The sequence below is a fragment of the Hemiscyllium ocellatum genome, chromosome 4, assembly GCF_020745735.1.
Source record: "Hemiscyllium ocellatum isolate sHemOce1 chromosome 4, sHemOce1.pat.X.cur, whole genome shotgun sequence".
Lineage (NCBI taxonomy): Eukaryota > Metazoa > Chordata > Chondrichthyes > Orectolobiformes > Hemiscylliidae > Hemiscyllium > Hemiscyllium ocellatum.
The window spans coordinates 123,768,167-123,794,359 of NC_083404.1; the positions used below are offsets into that span (position 1 = coordinate 123,768,167).

At 39.1% G+C, this 26,193-nt stretch overlaps 1 protein-coding gene across 10 annotated transcripts in view; it reads left to right on the forward strand.

The window, feature by feature from the left end:
* LOC132815081 (focal adhesion kinase 1) overlaps nucleotides 1-24,997 on the forward strand; it is a 557,743-nt gene extending 532,746 nt beyond the window's left edge. For 8 of the 10 annotated variants that reach the window (XM_060823816.1, XM_060823815.1, XM_060823817.1 and 5 more), the window contains 3 exons: nucleotides 12,502-12,657; nucleotides 18,195-18,275; nucleotides 23,413-24,996. In XM_060823816.1, coding sequence (XP_060679799.1) covers nucleotides 12,502-12,657; nucleotides 18,195-18,275; nucleotides 23,413-23,628 — 453 coding nt within the window. In that variant the 3' untranslated portion in view covers nucleotides 23,629-24,996. Of the gene's footprint in view, nucleotides 1-12,501; nucleotides 12,658-18,194; nucleotides 18,276-23,412 lie in introns of all 10 variants that reach the window. The other 2 variants (XM_060823821.1, XM_060823820.1) reach the window with 2 other exon arrangements.
* The last annotated feature ends 1,196 nt before the right edge of the window (nucleotides 24,998-26,193 follow it).

Genomic DNA, 26,193 nt, shown 5'->3' on the forward strand with positions numbered 1-26,193 from the left:
CTGCCACATTCAAGCTCAAACTGATGACCAAGAATTATCACTCTTGATTTCAGCATCAAAATGTACCTGCCCAAAACACCAGCAGCAATCTTACTTCAATGTTTAAAGTTAAAAATCACGCAACACCAGATTATAGTCCAACAGGTTTAGTTGGAAACACACTAGCTTTCGGAGCTTCCGAAAGCTAGTGTGCTTCCAATTAAACCTATTGGACTGTAACCTGGTGTTGTGTGATTTTTAACTTTGTACGTCCCAGTCCAACACTGGCATCTCCAATTCAATGTTAAAGTGGTAGTAACTGGACAAGTTAGTGTATAAGTGATTAGACCATGCGCTATACTTGTCTTTTTGCTATGGCATTGGCTAATAAAAACTGGGAATGGGCACAGTTGATTTGCCCACATTCTTTTTTATTGGAAGTTATGGAATTGCAGATCATATTTCCATTCTAACATGCATGAAATTGGAAATAAGATCACAGACTCAAACCATCCTCTGTTCAACTCTTGTCTCCATGTATTAGTTCATTTTAATGTTTTCTGTTTTAAGTTTCAGCATTGCTTTGTCATTCATTATTATTTTATAAATGCTTGCCAATATGGGACTCCTTTCCAACATCAACACGGTGGCAGAGTGGTTAGCACTGCTGTCTCACAGCGCCTGAGACCCGGGTTCAATTCTCGACTCAGGCGACTGACTGTGTGGAGTTTGCACGTTCTCCCCGTGTCTGCGTGGGTTTCCTCCGGGTGCTCCGGTTTCCTTCCACGGTCCAAAGATGTGCGGGTCAGGTGAATTGGCCATGCTAAATTGCCCGTAGTGTTAGGTAAAGGGGTAAATGTAGGGGTATGAGTGGGTTGCGCTTCGGCGGGTCGATGTGGACTTGTTCGGCCGAAGGGCCTGTTTCCACACTGTAAGTAATCTAATCAACACAAAATTGAAGTGGGTAGTAAGCCACTTGGTTGCATCAATCATTTCAAATGACCCAAATTTTGTGGTCACCACTCACCTTGTTAAAGTTAATTCACAGAGATCTCGTGATCGTTTTCTAACATTAATTTGACTCTGCTACCAAATAAAGTGGATCTCTGGTCATCCAGAAACAGTGATGTAATCAGTCAATTATATGAAAGAATTTCCACAGATAGCATGCTAGGAAGTAAATCTTATTTTCGTTAATTTTTACAAGGGTGTGATAGAGTTGGACAAGCACATGAGCTGTTGAATTGTGATAATTATTTTAAAAGAAATTTTATTGAAATTGAGAATTACAAAAATTATAAAGTTAATTTGCATGGACCAAGAAGTTGTTCAGCAGTGTTTATGACTTAGTAGACTATTACAAATCCAGTTATACCTCATTAACAAAGGGTAATTATTTGTGATTTTACAGCATAAAAGAGGAACTTGTCGTCAGTAAAGTAATTTCTAAAAATTTGTGAGGACTTCAGTGCCACACACACTACAGGAGCAGGAGATCACAGCCAGCAACCTTTGGATTCATGTTTAACTACATAATGTGGATGCCAGGTGTTACTGTCAGATTCATGAGGTGATGATGGTGAAGGTGAAGAGTTTCACTATCATCACAACTGTATTCTGTATTCATAGAATACAGAATACAGCACTTGAAGATAAAAGATTGACCCTGACATACAGGCAACTAGAATGTAATACATTCTGGCCTTTTCAAGACACCTAAGAATAAATTACAAAGAAAGTCATTCTGAAAATCCCTTGTGTTACCTTGCCCAAATTTTGAAATTCAGTCCAAAGAATTAGTAATTGGCATTACACGGATTTGTTTCCCTTTTGCTTCTATCTATTCCACACTGAACCCAGCTTAATGTTTTTCAAAATCATGAGCTGGTGCCAGGCAATTTGTTTTTTTTGTTTGTTCTAATTTGCATCCAATATGCTTGAGTCCAATGATAATGCAAAATATTCAATGACGTATTTTTTATTTGATCCTTACAGTTGCCAAACAGGGTTTTGTTTAAACAAAAAAAAACTGCAGATGATGGAAATCTAAAACAAAAACAGAAATTGCTGGAAAAATTTGGCAGAAGAAATAGCCCAGTTCTGAGGAAGGGTCACCGGACCTGAAATGTTAACTCTGCTTTCTCTCCACACACGCTGCAGAATTTCTTTATTTATTTTAGATTTTCATTCTTTGTTTGTAACTTCCAATAAAACCCCTTCCTTTATTGGTCAGTGCATTGAGTATAGGAGTTGGGATGTCATGTTACGACATTGGTGAGGCCCCCTTTTACAATGCTATGTTCAATTCTTGTCTGCCTGCTATAGGAAGGATGTTGTTAAACTTGAAAGGGTTCAGAAAAGATTTACAAGAATGTTGCTGGGATTGGAGGATTTGAGCTATTGGAGAGGCTGAATAAGCTGGGGCTTTTTCCCTGGAGTGTCAGACACTGAAGAGTGACCTTGTAGAGATTTATAAAATCATGAGAGGCATGGTAGGATAAATAACCAAGGTCTTTTCCCCAGAGTGGGAGAGCCCAAAACTAGAGGGCTTAGGTTTGCGGTGAGAGGGGAAAGATTTAAAAAGGATCTGAGGGGCATCTTCTTCATACAGAGGGTGGTATGTGTATGGAATAAGATGCCAGAGGAAGTGGTGGAGTTGGGTCTTTGAATAGGAAGGGTTTAGAGGGATTTTGGTCAAATGCTGACAAATTGGACTAGATCAGTTTAGGATATCTGGTTGTCGCAGATGAATTGGACTGAGAGGCTGTAGACTCTGTGGCTCAATCCCACTAACTTTATTATACTAACGATCCATATGTAGCAGTTTTCATTTTTTAAAATTGATTAAAGCTTAAATTGGATAATTGTAGTCAGTACTTCACAATCAATCTATTAACAATTAAACAGTCACTAAGTTATGACAATTATCTTGTAAAATTGGTGACAGGCATGATTAACCTAATAAGAACAACAAATGAGAATAGGCCGTTCAAGCCTACTCCACAATTCAGTTAGACATGGCTGAATCTGTTTATAACCACAACTCTACATTCTTTCATACCCACGATGATCTTTCAACCTTTTGTAATAAAGAATCCTGTCTATCTCTGCCTTTAAAAATATTTAAATACTCAACATCCGTTGCATTTTGATGAAAGGAATTCCGAAGACACTCAACCCTCAGAAAAAAAAGTTTCTTCCTTTCTGTTTTAAATGTGCAATGCCTTATTTCTAAACTATGATCCCTAGTTCTAGATTCCCCCATAAGAAGAAAGGGCAATCTAACGCTCCTTTACTTTGATGTTCTTTTTGTACCAGTGAAGCTAAAATGCATAATTGAAATTATTCAACTAATTGGTAAATCCTCTATGTCTGTAAAATCACAAATCAAGAATTCATCTATCTACCTCAAAATAAAGTAAAACAAACATCAACATCCGCGTGCAAAAATCACGCATCTGCAATTTTTAACCTTTTCATTTACAGAGGTTCTGAGGAATGGCACCCTCTCGGATACAACAGAATGACTGTAATTTGCCTGAATATAAGATTCTCTAAGCAGTCCCTTCATAAATCCAACTGGCCTTCGCTTCTGTATTGTACTTGTAAGAAGGCTAGCTGAATGGCGAAATGTTATGGCTTTTGTTTTTACCCATGCAATCTCTTAGGTTTTTCTTTTTATGATTTCTGTTTTGATTTAACTTGTCTGACAGTGATGGTACATGAATATCTGTAACTTACAAATGAATAAAGTAAATGGGCAACTTAGAATTGTGTAACAATCAATCAATTCAGAAGTCATTACACTGGTTAAATGTCGCATGTCTTCCAGCCTTAAACTCCTTGGAGTAGTATATTATATCCTATTTATATTTTTCACTTTCTATTTTGTTGTGTCACAATTTGTTATAATTCAATAATGTACTGCTAGATATTTTCCAAAAATTTTGGAGTTTTTGACTTGGAAGTTAAATTTATTGTTATTACCATAGGTTTAAGTCAATCTTAAAAGTTTTTTAAAAATTCTTCCAAGAATAAAATTGACTTATACATTGAATATCACACAAGCCAATGGTATAGGCGGTAGTGATTTTGGAATGTAAGAAAAAGTCTATTTTGTTCGCCATACTGTCTGCTCTACATAGGCTTGCCTTAAACTTCGTAGCATCACATTAGCAACATGACTGATCATTTAAGAAAGATGGTAATGAAAAGCCAGGGAACAATAGGCCAGTGAGCCAGACATTGGTGGTAAACAAGTTGTTGGAGGGAATCCTGAGGGACAGAATTTACTTCTATTTGGAAAGGCAAGGACTAATTAAGGATAGTTGATATGGTTTTATTTGTGGGAAATTATGTCTCATGAAATTGAGTTTTTTTTGAAGAAGTAACAAAGAAAATTGATGAGGCCAAAGCAGTGGACGTGATCTATATGGACTTTAGTAAGACATTCGACAAGGTTCCTCATAGTTGTCTGGTCAGCAGGTTAGATCACAGGGAATACAGGGAGAGCTAGCCATTTGGATACAGAACTGGCATGGTGATAGAAGGTGGTGGATGGCTGCCTTTCAAACTGTGTATCCAATGGTCTGCCACAGGGATTGGTGCTGGATCCACAATTTTTTGTCATTTATATAAATGATTTGGATGTGAACAAAGGAGGTATAGTTAGTAAGTTTGCAGATGACACCAAAACTGGGGGGGGTGTAGTGGACAGTGAAGAATGCCACCTCCGGTCTTGATCAGATGGGCAAATGGTCTGAGGAGTGGAGAATGGAGTTTCATTTAGATAAATCTGAGGTGCTGCATTTTGGAAAAGCACATTGGGGTAGAACTTATGCACTTAATAATAAGGTCCTGGAGAGTTGCTGAACAAAGACACCTTGGAGCGCAGCTTCATACTTCTTGGAAGTGAAGTCACAGGTCGATAGGATTGTGAAGAAGGTGTTTGGTATGCTTTCCTTTATTGGTCAGAGCATTAAGTATAGGAGTTGGGAGGTCATGTTGCAGCTGTATAAGACATTGGTTAGGCGATTTTTGAAATATTGCGTGCACTTCTGGTCTCCTTCTGACGGAAGGATATTGTGAAACTTGAAAAGGTTCAGAAAAGGCTTACAAGGATGTTGCCAGGGTTGGAGGGTTTGAGCTATATGAAGAGGCTGAACAGGCTGGGGCTGTTTTCCCTGGAGCGTCGGAGGCTGAAGGGTGACCTTAGATATGTTTATAAAATTATGCGGGGCATGGATAGGGTAAATGGACAAGGTCTTTTCCCTAGAACTAGAGGATATAGGTTTAGGGTGAGAGGGAAAAGATTTAAAAGGGACCAAAGGGGCAACTTTATCACGCAGAGGTTGCAGTGTGTACGGAATGAGCTGCCAGATGACGTGGTGGAGGTTGGTACATTTACAGCATTTAAAAGGCATCTGATTGGGTATATGAATAGGAAAGGTTTAGAAGGAAATGGATCAAGTGCTGGCAAGTGGGATTAGATTAGTATAGGATATCAGGTCAGCATGGTCAGTTGGACCAAAGAGTCTGTTTCCATGCTGTACTTCTCTTGACTCCATAACCTGCTTGATCTGAAACACTAACATATAAAAGGACTCTAGCCTTAAAGATGTTTTATGAGCTGAAAACCTGAGGCCGATTCCTAATGTGAGTATAACCCTCAAGATATGTCTGTTAGCTGAAAAAGAAGGGTGGTGAGATTGGAGGGTCAACTGATAATTGTATTTAGGCCTGAATATATGTTTTGACATCTAAAAACAGGATTTGCCATATATGCCAAGTCAATACATACACCATGATCTATGGTGGTGAAGCAAACACAATATTATCATTGAATTTCTCAGATGAAATTTAAATGAATTAAAATAGTAGGAAATTCAATAACTTAAATATAATTCCTTAAATCAGACTCTTGACAATTTAAACAACTTCATTTCCACAAATTCTTACCTAAATTTTGAGTTTGGCACATTTTTATATTCTGTGTACTGTTAAGCTGGTATTGAAGCATCATGATTCTGAGTCGCAGAGTCATCACGCTTCCATTTTTAAAAAGAATTATAAATACATACGTAACTGCAATAATATAATCACAGCACTAGCAGCTTACAGAAAACTGTTTTCAACCTCATGTTGAGAAGCCATCTGTCTTTTCTATGTTACTTCAAGCAAAATTTCTCTATTAGACATCTCTATTGGCAGATATGCAAAGGAAAGCAGGAAAGAACTTCTTGGTGTGAATTTAGACATGCCTCTGTGTCGTAATAAACATGTTTGATTGTACAATTGCAAATCTGCATCTACAATTTCTCATTCTATTCTGTTTGAGTTTTTTATCATTTGGGTTGCATTGCTAATTGCTGCAGTATTTTATTGCTTCCATTGGGAAGTTAAGTATTTCTTGCTCTTATGGTTCTTCTCTGTGCAGTAAAACTATTTAATTTTAACCAAATACCAGACTTTATTACTTGTTTGATATATTCCAGTGATTTGGTTTGCATGTTTTAAAAAGAATGCTTTTAGATTAGCAGAATTACTTTTTAAGGTGAAATATGTACACAGCTTTTAAATTGCACTCTAACACATTTTGATGATGCATGATATTCTTAGACTGCCATTGTTTTCACAGCTTTTAACATAGTTTTGTTAACTGCACATTGCATTATTGGTTTGCTTGCTGCATTTTTAATAATTGTTTTCCTTTTTTTCTCCTTTTGGTAAATTTCTTTAACCTTCCTTCACATTGTGTTCACCACTAGCCATGGAGGGTAAGCAAATAATATGTGTATTTCTTTCTTTTTAAATGTTGTCTTGTATTTACCATTCAGTATTTGTTCCTTCAAGGTGACGTGAAAAGGGTTGTTTAATTGCAACATGTTTTGTTGAAAACAGTTAAATATTTAAGTTGATTATTATAGCTGAAGCCCCCTTTCTCTCAGATTCTATACTTGACTAAATAAGGGTTTAAAAAATAAGTGTTTCAGAAGAGGAGGAGAAAGTTGAGACTATCATGCCAGCTTGGCCCTTTGAGAGGACCCTCTGCCCATTCCCCAGAGCCCTGTGACTTGTGTAATTTCAGCATAAATCCAATTCCTTTTTGAAAACTATTGTTAAATCTGCTACAGCCACCTTTTCCAGCAGTGTATTCCAGATCATTGAAATGCATTATGAGAAATATCCACTTCGTTCAGTTTATTGTGTACTTTGGAGTGCTCAATCTCTTTATTTAAAAATTGTTACATTGTGGCTTTGGCCTGTCTGAAAACCAATTTCCCACTTTGAAAATCAACCACATTAAAATTCAAGGTGGCAGAAATAAATTGTCAAATGGTAACCAATGTTAATATGGAAACTTCTGTTTAGGATCGTGATCTTATGTCTAAAATTCTGAAATAAAATTTGAGAAATCAGTGGTGTGTACTGGACGCAATCAAGGCAGGAACATCAGTTCAGTACTGTTGACGGGCAGTTGTCTTGTTTTTATTGATTTTTGCATTTCTATCACAGCTATGTTCATTCCATCTGTTTTGTTTTCTGGCCCAGTACTTAAGAGTGGATCAAGAAGCTTGCCTCCTTGTAACAATGGACCATTACAGTTGCCATGCAGATTAAATTGGTAGTGTAAGTTGAAGAAGTTTGTCGCAGTTATCATAGACTAAAATATGGATTAATGGTATGAAGACGCAAAACAAATTGTTACTTTCATCATCAGCAAAGGCAAGATTATTTAGCTTCACCTCAATGGCAGAACAATTCTATTGGACTACTTGCACCCATATTTCCCATTTCAAACAAAATTTTCTACTGATTATGATATTGCCTTTTGACTAAACTTTGCATGAGTCCCATTGTCAGATATTTTGAGAATAGATACATTTATAATATGCTTTTACACCTTATAAATAGGAGTCTAAAACCTCCATAAAGTAAAACCTATATTTTGTTTGGGAATACAGAACTTCAAAGTTGGTGTCTCATTTTTGCAAGTATGTTTCTTGTCTCCTAGTCCTGATAAGTGCAAAACAAAAAGCTTGTTTCTTTTTAGCAATGTCTAACTTGTGGTTTTGGAATCCCTAGTGTTTTGCTTTGTTGCAACCTAACACTTTTTTTGGTCTCTCTTTCATTACTGGGATGGGTCAATATTTTCACTGAAGTGGAAAAGTCATTCAATTAATTTGAACTCTTCACGTGTGAAACAAATAAAGGTCAAAGGGCTCTTGCTCTTGTCTCCTTTACATTTTTGTTCAAGCTTAGAACAGTGGACTGGAGAAAGGGAGAGCAACCTAAATGAAGTAAATTGACCAGAAAATAAATTTGAGGTTTTCATCAAAAATGACTAGTAATTTCCTTACTTCATGCTATAGATGTATAAGCGGGCTTACTAGGTGCAATGAAGTTCTGACTGTAATCTTTCTCTCAGTGAATTCTGCATTGTTATCTTCATTTCCTTGTGGATCAGAAGTGAACTGAAAATTTTGGCAGCAGATTAGCAAGAGGTTACAACTAATGACATTGCCATCTCAAATGAATGTATGATGAAATTTAAATGTAAAGTTGAAATAGACTTCTCCTGGGTGCACTTTTTAAAAAACAATTAAGTTTGTACAGAGATCTATATTTCCAGCATATCAACGTTGTTAAATCTGTGTGATCTTCGCACACCTCTTATGAAATACAAGTATTACAAAAGGCATAATCATTTCTTAAGTAGACCCCTTTTGCAAGCACTTACTTTTTCCTTATCATGGTGTTTGTGTGACTTCTTAATAGTCCGCACTGAAACAAATTTTAATATAAAAATAAGTCAGAATTCCAAAAGAGCCATAAGGTTGTATGACCAACAATAATTTGTAGGACACTACAAATGAGGTGATGTACAAATGTATCCTTTTTACAAGTGAAATAAATAAGGACATTGACCTTTTTATGAAAGGTTAGAGATCAATTTGAGGCCCATTTTTGCAGAAAATATAAGTTCCCTTTTCTAGTCACCTTCTGATGTTATATTTAAACAATAGCTCTTTGTTGTGTGTCTTAACAACACATATTCAACTTAATTTCTTGAATGTGGTCGTAATCACCCTTTTTACTAATGTTCAAATTTAAATTAAATCATTTAGGATGTAGACTACTTTTACTAATCTTCCTGTGGCCTTGTTTTAATGAATTGCTGGTAGAATCTGTTATTTGAATAAAATTCATATGTGATGTACTGAAATGCAAGATGGGAATGAAAGCATGTGTTTGGTAAATGCTTTGCTAGAATTTCATTTGTCTACTGCCAAAGTTTGTGATGCTTGAATTGAACATTTGCAAAATTACGTAATGGACAGTTCCATTTTTATTTTAAAAATTATATGTAGGTTTTTTTTATCCATCATTTGAGATATAAAACCATTTGCTGCACAAAAACATTTGATTATTGATTTTTCTCATGGTGGAGAGAAATGGTTTTTGTTTATTCAGTTTAAGTGTAGCAATATTTTGTTCCCATTTAAACTTTCTTACTGTTTAATCTCTTCATTCACATGGTTGTTATTTTAATAGAAGTTCTAAATCTTTGTAGTCATACGTGATTCTACAAATGGCAGTTGTAAACTGAATCCAATTTATCCATCTGGTGGGAGTGCTACATGTCTCCAATAAAGATATGTTGGTCTAGTATATATCACCAGAAAAAAAAGTTGTTGGTCAGTCAGAAACTGCATTGAGCAGTGAACTAACATATAGTGCTTTAAATTCTGCCCAAACCAGAGATGAAGATGGTGTCAAAGTTTTCATAGTGCTATATGAAATAAAATTTAGTCAAAAATCACATGACACCAGATTATATTCCTGTAGGTTTATTTGAAATGGCAAGCTTTCGGAGCCCTATTCCTTCCTCAGGCAGTAGTGAGCGAGAATACATCGGACACAATTTATAAGTAAAAGATCAAAGGGTCATACAACTTATGTGAATATTTTGAACAAACCTAGCTGGCTATTGAATCTTTAATCGGTTAGAATGAAGATGCAGGTTTCAGTTATTAATGTGGAAATCCCAGAATTTCTTTCAAGTCACTGTCCCAAGATAACTTCGGGTTTTATCAGTATAAAGGTGACACCTCAGATGAGACAATCTATTTTAGGTGTGAGTCTGTTTTTGGCTTAACCTGGAGTCACACTTGTTTACACACATTCTCACACACTCACATGCACACTCTCACACATACATACTCATTCACACTCCCATGCACTCCCTCTCAAGCATCCACATACATACCCACACTATATCTCTCTCTCTCTCTCTCTCTCTTGCTCCTGCTCCTTCGCTCTCTCTCTCTCTCTCTCGCACACGCACACGCGCGCGCGCACACACACACACACACACGCACAAACACAAATCTATGGGGTGAATTTGCATTTGCAGATACATTCTATTTTGTTCAAAAAGCATAAGATTTGTAGACAGTCAAGGTGGTGTTATATAAATTCCTACTTTGGAAATAAAACCAGTCTGACTCCAGGTTGAAACACAAGTAGACTCGAAACATGGCCTCACACCTAAACTTCTTGTCCGACCTGAGATGTCACCTTTATACTGATAAAATCTGAAGATATCATCGGGCAGTGACTTGAAAGAAATTCTGGGATTTCCATATTAATCAATTGAAAGCTGCATCCCCATTCTAACTGATTAAAGACTTAATAGCCAGCTAAGTTTGTTCAAATCATTTGCATAAGTTGTATGACCCTTTGATCTTTTACTTATAAATTCTGTGTCCGATGTATTCTCTCTCGTTAACTGTCTGAGGAATGAATGAGGCTCCAAAAGCTGGAGGGTTCAAAGAAACCTTTGGAATATAACCCTGTGTCATGTGACTTTTGACTTTGTACACCACAGTCCAACACTTGGCACCTCCACATCATGAAATAAGATTGGACAGACCATTTTGTTGCATATTCAACGCAATAATGCCCATACCTTTAGCACTCATAGTAAATTTAGGCTTACTTAGCACAGCAATAACAACAACTGCGTGGGAAATGCAACTTGAACTTTTAACTGTTTGGAGATTAGGATTTTAGTACAACATTGGTGCAGAGCAGGTGGAATTTTGTTCTGCAACTGGCTCTGCTGCCTTTAATTCAAGGATGGTCATTCCAGGCCCTTGGTTCTCAACCTGTCAGAGTACTCCCATATCCATTCCTCACTTCTACGAGCAGAGAATTGGACAGTTAATGTTGTTTATAAAAATAAATCAAGTTTTTACATTGTTATTTGGATGGAAAACATGTCTTTGTTCTTCAGTGTTTTAAATTCATGTAACAGAAAATGTATGTGATAATGCCATTAGTGTGAGTTGAGGTTCTGTATAATGAATACTTAGCATTAGCAACTTTTTACAAGGCTAGGGTAGGATCATGAGACAAAGAGAGAATATTAGTACTCGAGGATTAATGTTTCAAGTGAAATGCTTCCAAATTATCCTGTATGAGGTTCTGGTCAGACCACATTTGGAATATTATGAGCAGTTTTAGGCTCCATATCTAAGAGAGGATGTGCTAGCAGGTTTACAAGACGGATCCTGAGATGAAGGGCTTGTCACTTGAGTGGTTGATGGCTCTAGTTGATGGTGTTTAAAAGTTCGGGAAGCAGGGGGAATCTCATTGAAACTTAGAGAATACAGTGGGCCTGGAGAAACTGCTTCCAATAGGAGGAGAGGCTAGTATCTCAGAAGGGATAACCCTTTAGAACTGAGATGAGGAGGAATATCTTCAGCCAGAAGTGGTGAATCTGCAGACCTCATTACTGCAGAAGGCTGTAGAAGCCAAGTTGTTGAGGGTATTTAAGATCGAGATAGATAGGTTCTTGATTAGTCAGAGGATCAAGGGTTATGGGAAGAAGACAGAGGAATGGGATTAAGAAGCATACCAACCATGATTGAGTAGTGGAGCAGACTCAATGCTCTGGCCAAATTCTGCTCCTGTACCTTATCATAAATTGGCAGTGAGAAGTACCAAGTCCATTTAGTGAAGCTTGTTAACATTAATGCACTTTTTGAAATGAACAGATATTTTGGGAAATAATAATGTTAATTATAACCTCTTTGAGATTATGATGTGGGCGAGATGAGCAATACTGGTATGTAATGTGAGGTAGGTAATGATGACTTAAATCCCATAATTAGCCTACAGACGTGAAATTATTCCTGTGGTTCCCGATTTTTTTGAGGTCAGCTTTTATTGTTGTGTGATGTCTGAGCTACATTTTTTACAAGGGCTGAGTGACATGTCCTTAAAGTGTGAAAACAATCACACAAAAAACTAACTATTGTGACATTGTTAAAAAATGAGATGCAGTTAACAGCAAAGAATTCTGTTTTTTCTGTATATGCCATGACTCTATAACATTCCGTAGCTCCCCATGGAGCTTCAGAAGTATCTTTACCTAACAATCAGTGATGATGTGTTGTCATTTGAAAAAGTAAAATATCATGTGATGCTTTAATCAGCTTGATTCTTGTAATCTAGATTCAACCACAAGAAATAAGCCCCCCACCCACAGCTAACCTGGACCGTTCCAATGACAAAGTGTATGAAAATGTAACTGGATTGGTGAAGGCTGTGATAGAAATGTCTAGTAAAATACAGCCAGCACCTCCAGAAGAATACATCCCGATGGTAAAGGTGAGAAGCTCTTTAAAATTTGATACTCTGGATGATTTTACACTTGAGGTCAGTAATAATACTCTGGAAAAAGATTGTAGAAGCATAATTGATGGGCACACAGGATTAGACACAAAATGAGAAATTGCTGGAGAAACCCAGCAGGTCTAGCAGCATCTGTAGAGAGAAAAACAGAGTTAAAATTTCAACTCCACTCCAGTGACCCTTGTCCAGAAGTGATAGCATCTAGGAAAAGGTAGTTTATCTTGATGACAAGAGGTAGGGACAGAATAGGTGGAGCTCAGAGAGAAAGAGAGGGGAAACACTGGGTAAAGGGATTGTTGATAGTATGCAAGGGAAGTAGAAAAGACAGATAGGTAATAATGAGGACAATGAGAGGTGAAAATGGGGATGCACACAGCCACCCCAGAGAGGCAAGACCAGCAGCAAATGGACATTTGTAACCTCGTAAACTGTTAAAATGGGGATAAGAATTGCCAGTGTCAATGTGCATAGCATCAAATTGGCTACGCGATGTGTTTCTACGATGGCCTTCCTGGCCAACGTTAAAGCTGATGTCCTGTTTCTGCAGGAGTGTGGGATACCGCACCTCAGCAGCTACAGGAGCTGGTCGAGCTTTGTGGGCCCATGGGCTGTCAGTTTGGTCAGGGGGGGCAACGATAGCCTCCAGCCTGGTTATCCTGTTGCGAGGAGGCAACATCACCATCTCCGAGGTAAAGGAGGTGGTTGGTGGGCGGGCGCCTTCTCGTCACTGACATCATGTACAGGAATGCTCCCCTGAGACTGATTAATGTGTATACCCCAGTGGGTTAGAGTGAAAGGTTGGCCATCCTGCAGCAGCTTCCACTATTGCTGGCTACGTCCAGGCCAGTCATTCTGGCCGGAGACTTCAACTGTATCATTGATGCAGATGGACGATCCGGCAGGGGGGACAGTAAACTGGACACGGTAAAAGATGCCAAACTGCATGACCACTTCAGCACCCCTGCAGACGGAGCGCAGCGTAGATACACCTGGTCACGGGCAGACGGGTCTATCTGCTCAAGGATAGATTACCTGTTGTGTCCTGAACGCTCTTGGTCAGACCCACCGAAGTCAAGCCGGTGTTCTTCTCTGACCTCTGCCTCCTGCTACCCGACTGTCACCTACAGGACGAGCAGCGGTCTGGTAAGGGAACGTGGAAGCTGAACACAAAGCTCTTGACCCCGGGAAACATTGAGGAGCTCAAGAGGGACTACACTGGTTAGAGAACCGTGAAGCCCCTCTTTGAGTCCCCAGCGGACTGGTGGGAAACAGTAAAAGGGAACATCAAAGGTTCTCCATCCTCAAAGGTGTTCAGGAGCCGAGAGAGAGGCAGGGAAAACTGTCCCAGCTCCAGGAAAGTATGCAGAACCTGCTCCTGCTGCAGACGATGGGGGTCGATGTCACAGAGGACCTCAAGGAGGTGAAGGACCAGCAAGTCTCGCTCTTTGCCTCAGAGGCCTCCAAGATAATCTTCCGGTCCAGGGTCCGCTCAGTGGAGCAGGACGAGACGTGCTCATGTTTCTTCTTCCAGAAAGTGCACAAAGAGAGCTCTGTGCTCAGCAGCCTGAAGGAAGAAGATGGCTCAATAACGTCATCTCAGGCTCGATAACGTCATGAGGATCAGTAAATCCTTCTATGTCAGTCTGTATGACGCGAAGCCGACCGACAGCGCAGCCTCCCAGTCATTCCTGTCCTCTATCATGGAGGCCTTAGACGACAGAACACGGGAGAGGCTGGACCATCCGCTATCTCTGGACGAGCTGACCAAGGCCCTCGAGTTCTTCGAAAAGAATAAAACTCCCGGAAGCGACGACTTACCGGTCGAGCTGTATTCCACTCTGTGGGACTTGATTGGCCGGGACCTGCTGGAGGTGTATGTCAGTCTGCTTCAGGCAGGTACCATGAGTGAATCCATGAGGAAAGGCATCATCACGCTCGTCTACAAGCGGAAGGGGGAGAGGGAGGAACTCAAAAATTGGAGACCAATCTCACTGTTGAATGCGGATTACAAAATTCTGTCAAAGGTAATCGCCAACCGTGTCAGCTCTGCTCTGGGGTTGGTGATTCACCCTGACCAAACCTGTGCTGTACCGGGCAGGAAGATTGCTGAGAGTCTCGCACTCCTCAGGGATATGATCGCCTACGTGCAGGACAGAGGGTTGGACACCTGCCTGATGAGCCTCGACCAGGAGAAAGCCTTTGACAGGATATCTCACAGGTATATGAGAGATGTTCTCTCCAAAATGGGCTTTGGGGAGGGAATCTGCAATTGGATCAGACAGCTGTACACCAACACTGTCAGTGCAGTCTCAATCAATGGGTGAGAATCAGATAACTTCCCAGTCAGATCTGGAGTCAGGCAGGGCTGCCCTCTCTCTCCTGCCTTGTTTGTGTGCTGCATAGAGCCATTTGCCGAGTCCATCTGGAAGGATGCGAGCCTGAGAGGGGTGACTATTCCTGGCAGCAGGGGCCTGCAGGTTAAGGCCTCCCTATACATGGATGACGTCGCCGTTTTCTGCTCGTATCCGCTGTCTGTGCGCAGACTTATGTACATATGTGACCAGCTCGAACGGGCCTCGAGGGTCAAGGCAAACCGAGGCAAGAGCAAGGCCATGCTCTTCGGGAACTGGGCCGACCAATCTTCAATCCCCTTCACCGTCAGGACCGACCACCTGAAGGTGCTGGGATTTGGTTCGGGGGGGCTGGGGTGTGCACCAAGTCTTGGGAGGAGCTTATCAGCAAAGTGAGGCAGAAACTGGGCAGATGGAAGCTACGGTCACTCTCCATCGCAGGAAAAAAACCTGGTCATCAGGTGTGAGGCACTGTCATTGCTATTATACGTGGCACAGGTCTGGCCTATTCCCAGAGTCTGTGCCGCTGTAGTCACCTGGGCCATCTTCCACTTTATATGGAGATCAAAGATGGACCGGGTCCAAGGGACTCGCTGTACAAAGATCTGGGCAACGGGGGAAAAATTATACCCGATGCCATCCTCACCCTGATGGCCACCTTTGTGTGTGGCTGCATCAAGCTGTGCGTGGATCCCCGATACGCAAACACCAAGTGTCACTACGTACTGAGGTTCTACCGTCCCCGGTGTTACGAAGGATGGGCCTGGCCTCGCTGCCGCGGAACACTCCGAGTAGTTAGACCATTCCGTACCACCTGTCCTTCATGGAGAAGTTTATGAAGAAAAACACCTTTGACCACAAATCCATCAGGAAGTGGTCAGCACATAGTGTCCTTGAGACCCTTTGGGAAAAGGAGAGGGCGGATCCTATCGAGCGGTTCCCTGAGCAGACTGTCAAAGCCATTTGGCAGAATGCCTCATCGCCAGAACTTTCCAACAAGCACCAAGACATGGCTTGGCTGGTGGTGAGAAGGGCTCTGTCTGTGAGATCCTTTATGCACGCCAGGACTCTCAGCCGCACCGCACGCTGCCCTCGAAGCGGCTGCGGGGGGGACGAGACTGTCACACACCTCCTTCTGGAATGTGCCTACGCAGAAGAAGTCTGGAGAGGAATGCAGTGGTGTTTGTTGAGGTTCGTCCCGAGCAGTGCCATGCCGTGGGACTCCATGCTCTACGGCCTGTTCCCCGGGACACACACCGAGACGAACATCAACTGTGCCAGGAGGATCATCAACTCGGTGAAGGACGCTCTCTGGGCGGTCCGAAACCTGTTGGTCTTCCAGCTGAAGGAGTTGACCCGGACTGAGTGTTGCAGACTGGCACATTCCAAGGTCCAGGACTACGTGTTGAGGGATGCGCTGAAGCTTGGGGCAGCTGCTGCCAAGGCGCGGTGGGGAAAGACCACCGTGTAACGTCTGCCTGCCTAAAGAAGAACAGGGGACCCGCGCAGTCATTTGGGCTCTGCTAACGCCTCGGCTAAAAATGTAATCGTACAGACCTGTAAATAGGAATGATTACTCTGTTTCGGTCTGCAAAGAAATGGAATGTTTAATATATATGGCATGTCCAACTGTACAGACCATCAAGTTATTTTATGAATAAAGTATATTTTTGAAATTAAAAAAATCTTTGTTATGGGAGGAAAGAGAAAGGCTGGGGATCAATGTGGAGAGTTGGTTGATCATGGCTAAGGGCTCTGTCAACACAGTAGACGGGGTCCTCAGTTGAGAAAACGGTGAACATTTCTGAGGCCCACCTGTGGAAAATGCAATGGAGGCAGAATCTGGGAGAATGTAATAAAAATCCTTACAGGAAGTGGGGTGTGAGGTGATATAGTTCAATATAGTAACTGTGGAAGTCAGTGATTTTGTAAAGGATGGACATCAGTATCCAATCTCCAGAAATGGAAACTAAGATGTCAAACAAGTTAGAGATGGACTTGGTGAGTTGAGAGCAGAGTGGAAATTGAAAAAGAAATTCATAAATTTTTCACCATGATGCAGCTTCCTTCTCTCACTTGGAAATGGAAAAAAATAATTAAGTTAAACGTTAACTCTGTTTCTCTCACCACAGATCTGCCAAACCTGCTGTGTTTTTCCAGCAATTTATTTTTGTTGCAGATTGCCAACATCTGCAGTTCTTTGTTTTACACACAATTAAACGTTACTGTTTCACCTCTGGAATTACATCAAAAACTATCCATTGAGTAATATTGAAATGGATTCATGCATTCCCAACTGAGCACAAAACTGCATTTAATTAGCACTAAATTGACCTATCTCTCTCAGCAAGACGTGGGAAATCTTTCACAAGTGTACATTTTAATAGCAAGAGGCAAAAATAGCCCAGCCACTCTGATGTGGAATGCTGTAAAATCATTTTGAAAAGGGTTAGAATGTTAAAAGCAAAAAATGACAATTACACATAATTACTGTGCAGTGTTATCCATCTCAATTGCCTGTGAAATGTGCTATTCTCAGGCTTTTTCAATTACGCTACTTCTAACCATATAGCTGTGAGAAGTTAAATCCTATACAGGAATTTCTGATTGATTTCATTTAGCAATAAGCCTAGTTTTTTTTTGGTCATGTCAAATCTATATTATAAGTATGACTGTAGGTTGAGACAGAACAACATGATTATATGCTCTTCATTTAAATGTGGAGTTTGTATTCTATTATGAAAGTACCATTGTGAATTACAGATGTTTAACTTCCCCAAATTCTGTGATGTTTTCCATAGTTCTGAGATCATCTGTGTTAAAACATTGTCAAACCTTAATGCTGCCCTCAAATGTGATGAAAAACAGCCAACTAAGATCACTTCACTACCCTGAACAGAAAGGGCTTCAAAATTGTTTCTTCTCAGATCATCATGGTAAAAAAAAACATTCAAAGCAAGATTAGTTAATAAAATCCTTGAATATGTCACAAATCAATGGTGTTTATACAAAAAATAAAAATTCATTGGATCCTGTTCTGCCAACACAGCTCAATATCTTTAAATTTAGCAAAAGTAAATGAGAGTCCCACTGTTCTTGTTCTGCACTAAATTGATCGGTTTATTGTCAGAAGTGCTTTGATTCTGATAAATTTGTTCTCAGGAGGTTGGTTTGGCATTAAGAACTTTATTGGCTACAGTGGATGAAACAATTCCTTCACTTCCAGCAAGCACCCATAGAGAGGTAAGCTAAGACTAAGTTTGGCCTGAGTTGATCAAACTCGTTGCCATTTACCATACAGTATTTGCTAGTTAATGAGTAAATCTTTCTGTGTATGTATTTATAAATGCTCCTAAACTCGCTTCTTGGCAGCGTGTTCATTATAAATTCCTATGCCCACATTTTTCACAGAAGCTACCTGTGTAAACTTGTTAAACCATGCATTTTCGCACATTTCCGTATGTGATGACAGTTTCTTCTCAAATTTACGCTTAACTAGCTTCAGTGCTAACTCCCTGTGTGTGACATGATGGGTAATAATTCTAGTAAAATCCCAGCTTTATTTTTTAAAATTATACAGCTATTATGTAAATTTTAAAAGCCAGGATATGCCTTTTTTTGTGTTTGAACACATTAGACAAATAAAGCAGATGTTAGATGCAGGGCAGCTATCTGCCATCTGATATTCCAAAGTTCTAAACTGCTGTTTTAAGCTAAACTGCGACTTCTGAACTTGAATAATGGAACTCCCATTAATGGTCATTAAGCTTATTACATTTTTTAAAACTTCTATCCACGTTATACTTGTGTGAAAGAATAATTTCATCACCAATGTTTTTGTAATCTGCTTTAGTAGCCATTAAAGCATTCCAAGCTCTAATAAAAGGAAAAGAAAATCATCATCATAGAACCTCTACTATGTGGAAACAGGCCATATGGCCCAACAAGTCTACACTAATTCTCAGCTGATCACCCTGTTCAGTTTTGCCCACATCCTTTTATCTCTTTAGCCCTCGGACCTCGATCTAGTGCCTTCTTGAAAACATTCAATGGCCTCAATTGTTTTTGTGGCAGAGAATTCCACGGGCTCAGTACACGCTGGGTGAAGAAATTTCTAAATTCAGTCCTGAACGAGCAGCCCACCTAGTTTTGAGCTCCCCTGATCATCGGGAACATCCTTCCTGTGTTTACCATGTCTAGTCTAGTTAGACTTTTCTGGATTTCTATGCGATTCTACTCTCACCCCCATTTCTTCTAAAGCCTAGTCCTAACTGTTCTGTTATCCCAAGGATCAGTCTGGTAAACTTTCATTGCACTCCCTCCATAGCCAGAACATCCTTCCTCAGACAGAATTCAAAATTACATACAATATTCCCAAGTGTAGTCTTTCTGAAGTCCTATAAAATTGCAGCAAGGCATCCCTGTTCCTTTACTCAAATATGCTCGCTATGACTGCCAACATCCATTTGCCTTCTTCACCATCTGCATGCTCACTTCCACTGACTAATGTACAAATACACCCAAGTCTTGTTGCATCTCCCCCTTTCCCAATCTATCACCATTCAGATAAATCTGCCTTCTGTTTGCTGCCAAAGTGGTTAACCTCACACTTATGCACATTAAACTTCCTCTGCAATGCATTTGTCAACTCATTCATCTTCTCCACATCACACTGAATTATCTCTTCATCTTCCTCACAGTACATCCTCCCACCCAACTTTGTGTTGTCTGCAAATTTTTATATTATGTTTTGATCCCTCATCATTTGATAAGGTGCCAAAGAAAAGATACGATTTCATGAGGTCAGGGTCATTTATTAACTTCTCTAACCACCAGAAAACGAGAATTAGAGATTTTGATCCCAACAAGAGCCTTCAGTTTGTTATGGATCAAAATGTTCTGAAAATATATTGAGAAGGTAGCCTACACCCTAATGTTCTCTTACGTCAAAAGTAAATGATGTCAAAGATGCTGCATTCCAAATGCATTTCAGTTGGTCAAACTATACTTGACATTAAGCAAAACACACTTCATTCAAATACTATATTTAAAATACAACAAAAGAAAGAGGAACTTGGAATAATTTAACTCTATTGGAAAACTTAACAGAATAAAAAATTATTTTACTACTATAGTAACATCCCATAAGGTGGCAAAAAGGCAAATTAAAAAAAAGATAGAATTGCATGTGAGACAATCAGCAAGAAAGAGATACATGCAGCAGCTCCCAAAGAGAGTGTAGAGCAGCTGGGAGAGATTCACTGTCTTCTAATCCTGCTGAGACCTCAATTAGTTTTCAGCAGTTATTGCTAAAAATCCTGGATGTGTGAGAGCTTGACCACACCCATTCAGGCTGCTTCTATTGTTCCAACTGTTTTTTAAAAAAACAAGGAGTCTCAAGTTGTTTATCTTCTCAAATTGCTCCATACCTGCCCCCAATCTCTCGAAAAGAAACCAGGACAAAGGACACTTCTTAAAGCTACAGCATCGTAAAAATGTGTCAAGCTTGATACCCCTTTTGTGAATCCTGATACAATTGTAGCCAATCCTTCCTAAAGAGTCATACAGATGTACAGCATGGAAACAGACCCTTCGGTCTAACCCATCCATGCCTTCCAGATATTCCAGCCCAACCTAAACTCACCTGCCAGTACCCGGCCCTTATCCCTCCAAACCCTTTCTATTCATATACCCTATCCTGCAATGGTGATATTCTTCCTATAATGAATTGCCCAGATCATCATGCATTCTTTCAGCTGTGACCTAAGAAATGCAACATCACTTCCTCCTTTGTGTTGTCAGAAACCTGATGTATAAAACCCAGAGTTGTGTTTGTCTTTCTTTCGTCTTTGTACTTCACTCACATCTTTAACAAGCGATGTATTTTACCTTCTACATCTTTGTTCCTCCAATTTACCAATAAACTTACTAGTTAGGCTGTACATGCATTCATTGTTTTTCTCCGGCATGTAATGGTACAAAATTTTCTGCATTGAACTTTGTATGCTAACCCGCTTGTGTCATCTCGTACTCCTTTTCTGCATACAACATATGCTGTAATTTAGTATCGCCACAATTGTGAAAGGGGCACTGTTGAAAAGATTACATCTCTCAATTCCTGTGTTTTTGAGAGTCAAATCTTGTAGAAATGGAGCATTTTACTGCATCTTTCACCTCAAGTGTAATTTACACTTTCAGCTCACACTTCCAGTAACTTAAACAGTACAGCAAGAGCTCGAGGGTACCTGGGAACATAATGATCAACAGTGTTGTTCCCTTCACCAATTAAATATAAGTTTCAGAAAGAAATAGACGAACAACTAAGAAATAGGGAGAATTCACCAAGTCACGTACTGAAAAAATAGAGAACGTTTGGCTTAAATGGAACAGGAAGACAGCATGGATTTATTTTTCATTTGAATCTTTAAAAGGAAATTGCTTCATTCAAGAATGAAACTCAAGTATTTAGATTGAATCCTTTCTTGACTAAACATTTGTTCTCGCCAGTTTAGGAGGATTGAATCAGCTCCCCACTTTGCAGCCTCCCAGGTTGGCCATAATTAGAATTTGTGTTCTTTTTTAGCTGCAGGCTCTATCTCTCTCTGATAAAACTATATTTATCCAATGTCTGCTATATCAAATCCGAGTTTTCTTGACTTGAAGAGCTATTTTATTGTTTTCTTACCCCAGAGAAATAGTAAAGATGCAAGACACATGTCTATGCACACTGGTTATAACGTTTACACAAGAAAATCCATTACAATAGGAATTGAAAGGAAATTACAGTTTAAAGTCCTTGAGGTGTAGGGTTTGAACTTCAGAATGTGGAGACTTGAACCATCAGCAATGGCAAATCAGCAGCAGTTCTCCTTTGAATTTTCAGCTTGTGGTGTTTCTTCTTTATCAGCTCTGTCACTGTGCACTTTTCCTTCTTGAGAGCATTTGCTCCACCTGGGTCTAGTTTATTGTCAAAATTCTATCTTTCTGCTCTGCCAAAACCAGTTCCTTGAAATTTAAGCTGATTGTGTATTTCCATGTCTAAGTTCATTGTTTCCAAGCTTGATAATTGCAGTTAGTGTCTTTTTGCTAATCTCTAATGTGTGAAACTTCACATCGGGGTAAATCAAAACAGAAAATGTTTTTTTTTCCTGACTCAGTGAATTAGGTTAAGCATCATAAAATGTTAATTTCAGTTCAGACAATTTTGTTTATTCCATGTTGTTTTCATGAAGCTTGGCTTATCTGTGTGAACAGGTGATTGTTATGGCCATTTTAAGTTGATGTTTTGTACCTCTTTTATAAAACAATTCCTTCCGTGAAAGTCTCCATTATTAAAATCAGATGATGAATTTGAATATCAAAAGTACATATTTCATATCATTACGATAAGGTTCATTGGCATTGACTGAAAATTAAGTAGTTAGAAAGATACCATTGAGTGCAAGCCCTAACTTTCTCTATGACGTATAATAAATTAATATGCAAATCCTGCGATTTCTTTAAGAAAAAAATTACAGAGATGGTGTTGAAGGGTGAGCTGGCATTTAAGGCAGAGATTGAAACAGTGATCATCAAAGAGCAAGTTCTCTAGATGTTCAGCTCATTGAGACTTACTTTGCCTAAACTTGCTCCCTAACTTATGCATTAGTAAAAGCATGCATTGTAACCACATCAGTGATTTTCCAGCAAATCCTGGCACAGTGCTCTTTTAATTAAAATTAATTTCAAACCAAAAGTCCCAAAGGATGTTTGATGGTGTAATTCAGAGGATATATGGCACAGAAATAGACCACTTAACCCAATCAGTGCGTCTGCTCCTCTCAATGCTTCTCCTGTCTTTTCTCTTCTCTACCATCACAACCTTCTCATTCATGAGTGTGACTAGTTTCCCCTCAAATGCATCTGTACTATTTACTTCAACCGCTCCCTTAAGTAGCAAGATCCACATTCTCACCACTGTTTGGATGCAGATGTTTCTTCAGAATTCTGGGTTTTATGATGACGGTCTTACACCAATGTACCTGTGTTAATTCTCTTCCCACAAGAGGAAACATTCTGTTCCTTTGTGTCCATTCCAAGAAAACTTTTCATAATCAAAAATTCAATGTTTTTTGACTTGTTTCTTGATAATTCCCTTTTCACAAATGAATTTTCTAATTTGCTTTGTCTGTTTCATATTTTAGTAGCATATCTGCATTAACACTTATCAACTATACGTCCTCCTTAGCACATGCAATTGGAATAGTTTTACTAATTCAACCAAATGCTGCTTAATTGTTTGAGATGTTGGTACCAGTTTTTATAATCATCATAATATATCAAATTAATCTTTTACACTTGTTTGACTGTGGAAGCCTCTAACCTTATTTTTCCTCTATAGATTGAGATGGCACAGAAGTTACTAAACTCTGACCTAGCAGAATTAATTGGAAAAATGAAGCTGGCCCAACAATATGTGATGACAACTCTTCAGCAGGAATACAAGAAGCAGATGCTGACAGCTGCACATGCATTAGCCGTGGATGCCAAAAATTTGTTGGATGTTATTGACCAAGCCAGACTGAAAATGATTGGAGGTCAATCTCGGCCCCTCTAGCTGCCCGAAGCTTGCTCTGGGGGTTTTTGAAATGATTGTGTGATCAAGTCTACCACCAGCATGTGGAATCACAAAGAGCCAAAAAAAAGACCTTATCTATCTACATATGTATAAAAAGCAGAAAAAGTACTGTCAAGTCGAGGATTCCGGGACACCTGAGGGCTGAGAATTCTTGCTGTACAGTACAGGAACTCCAGACTGGAACTCTAATCACTGAATAGAAATAGACCAATATTTAGCTGCAATACGTCGACAGGATTTGAACAAAGATGTTATATTTTCAGACTGAAGTCATTTAAGGTAACAAAATTAAAATCGTTCTTCGTTACTCCACCTCAGTGTAGTGAATGGAGGTTCTCCTGTATTTTAGCAACACTCTGAAGTGTTAATTTAAAAACTAGCATGTAGAATAGACCTGAGACTGTATCGTGCTTCAAGCAGAAATACATGCTAGTTGTGTAGAAAAAACCTGGAACAGATTGTGCTGCATTTGCAGATGCAGCAAACTTGAGTGCTGTGTATTAATATTTCTTCTGCTATTGTTTAACTTCATTTTTTTAATTATTTAAAACAAAAGCCACAATCACAATTAAAAACAAACTAGTTACTAACCATCTTGTTTCTGGCTTGTCGAAGAGTTTGTGGGAACAGTGTAGTATGCAGGCGTGGTACATTTTATTTCTATTTTCCATATGTATTACCTGTTCTCTGGAACTCCCTCCTTCATTTTGGGGTATAAATTATTCTCAGGAAGAATATAATGAACTGTACAGTTATTTGACCTATTAAAAAGGTGTTAATAAAAAGCAAAACCTTGTAATGTTTTGTACATATTACCTGACATACATCTGCACTTTGTCTCAGTTAAGCATAGGACTGGGCAACAACTCCAGAATTGTAAATGATTTATGAGCTGGTACCAAAAGTACCAGTCACAAGAGTATACGAATCCAATTAGTTGACAAATATTCTCATGCTGTACAGGAAAGGGAAGCTGGCCTGTGTAGCTCTGGTGCAAATTTGTGGTTCATAGCTAAAGCTGTCTGGGAAATAAAAGTGGTTTTGCCAAATCCGTCCACATGTCCTAGAAATAAAGATATTTAAGTATCCTCAAATATCTTTTGATATACAAACATATTTGTCCATTTCATCGTGTTTCTCTGTATCTGGAGAGTAGGTGAGGTCTCTCCGATTTTGTCCAACTCTGTTCTTCCATGGATTTGTCTTCTGGAGCTTGTATAATTGAACATGATGTCCTTCTAAGTGTCATTATAGTAATTCTATCTGAATCATGTTGCTGCTTTTAAGCAGTATATCTTTGGGAAGTAATTTCCTGAGCAGACTGGATGCTGTTAGAAAAACAGTGATGTAATTTTTCAGAATTTCAGAAGTATTTCAAAATTATCAATAAACTTCAGGTGTTAGCAAATTATTGTCCTCATTTTCTTCTGTAGCTGTACTTTAGCTGAAGATGAGAAAGAGTAGGCTATTCTGTCATTCATTTCGATCATAACTGATCTGTACCATAATTCCAGTTTGCCTGTCTTTGCTCATATATCTTAATAACCTTCATGAATAAAATTGTATTAATCTCAGTCTTGAAATGTAAATTGATGCAGTATCTACAACCTTTTGGAACAAAAAAAAGTTATAAATCTCCTTTGTGTGAGAGATGTATTTACTGATTTCATTCCTAAATGGTCTGATTCCAATTTTAAGAAATGCCCTTTGATTTTGAAATCCAAGTCAACAGGGAACAATTTCTCTGAAATACTCCATGAAATTCATGTTATTTTAAACACCTCCATTAGACCAGCCTTTAAAACTCAAATGAAAACCATGAGTTATTAATTTAATTTGAGAACCTGTGTCTCAGTTTATCTATTTATCAATCCCTCTGAACCCCTCAATTAGATTCCAGTCTGTAACTCACTCCTGGTTACCTGTTATTCTAAACATAAACATCATTAGCACCTGATTAGATTCCAGACGATTCCCAAGTATATGTCGTTCTATATATGAACACCCTGAACCCCTCAATTAGATTCCAATCTGTACCTCATTTCCAGACATGCATTTTTATATAGAACCATTGATTAGATTCCAGTCTGTAACTCACTCTTGAGTATCTGTTTTCAGAATATAAAACAGCACAAACTAAAGAAAACAAGTTTATGTCAAACACTGAGTGCTCTCACACATGCACACACTGGTACAGCCAGCAATGACGAGGGTCAATAGTGAGCTGCTCTATTTTGTGGTTTTGCAATAGGGAGATGTTTTGAAAAGCATTAAGATATACAAGTCCGAGGCAGGTGAGGAATTTATATGAAATCTTTGTATCATCTTTAGTCCGTTGCGGACTAGGCCAGACCACTCAAACATTCTTAAGCAGGCAGCCCAGACCGTAACTTTAAAATTTGTTTTGGTAAGTGTACAGTGAAAATTGCCCAGAGTAAATAAGGTAGGTTAACTACCAGGTTTTAAAACAGACAAAAATTACAGAATGAAACAAAGGACAGAATATAAAATGCTCACAGAACTCAAGTCGATCCAAACTAGACT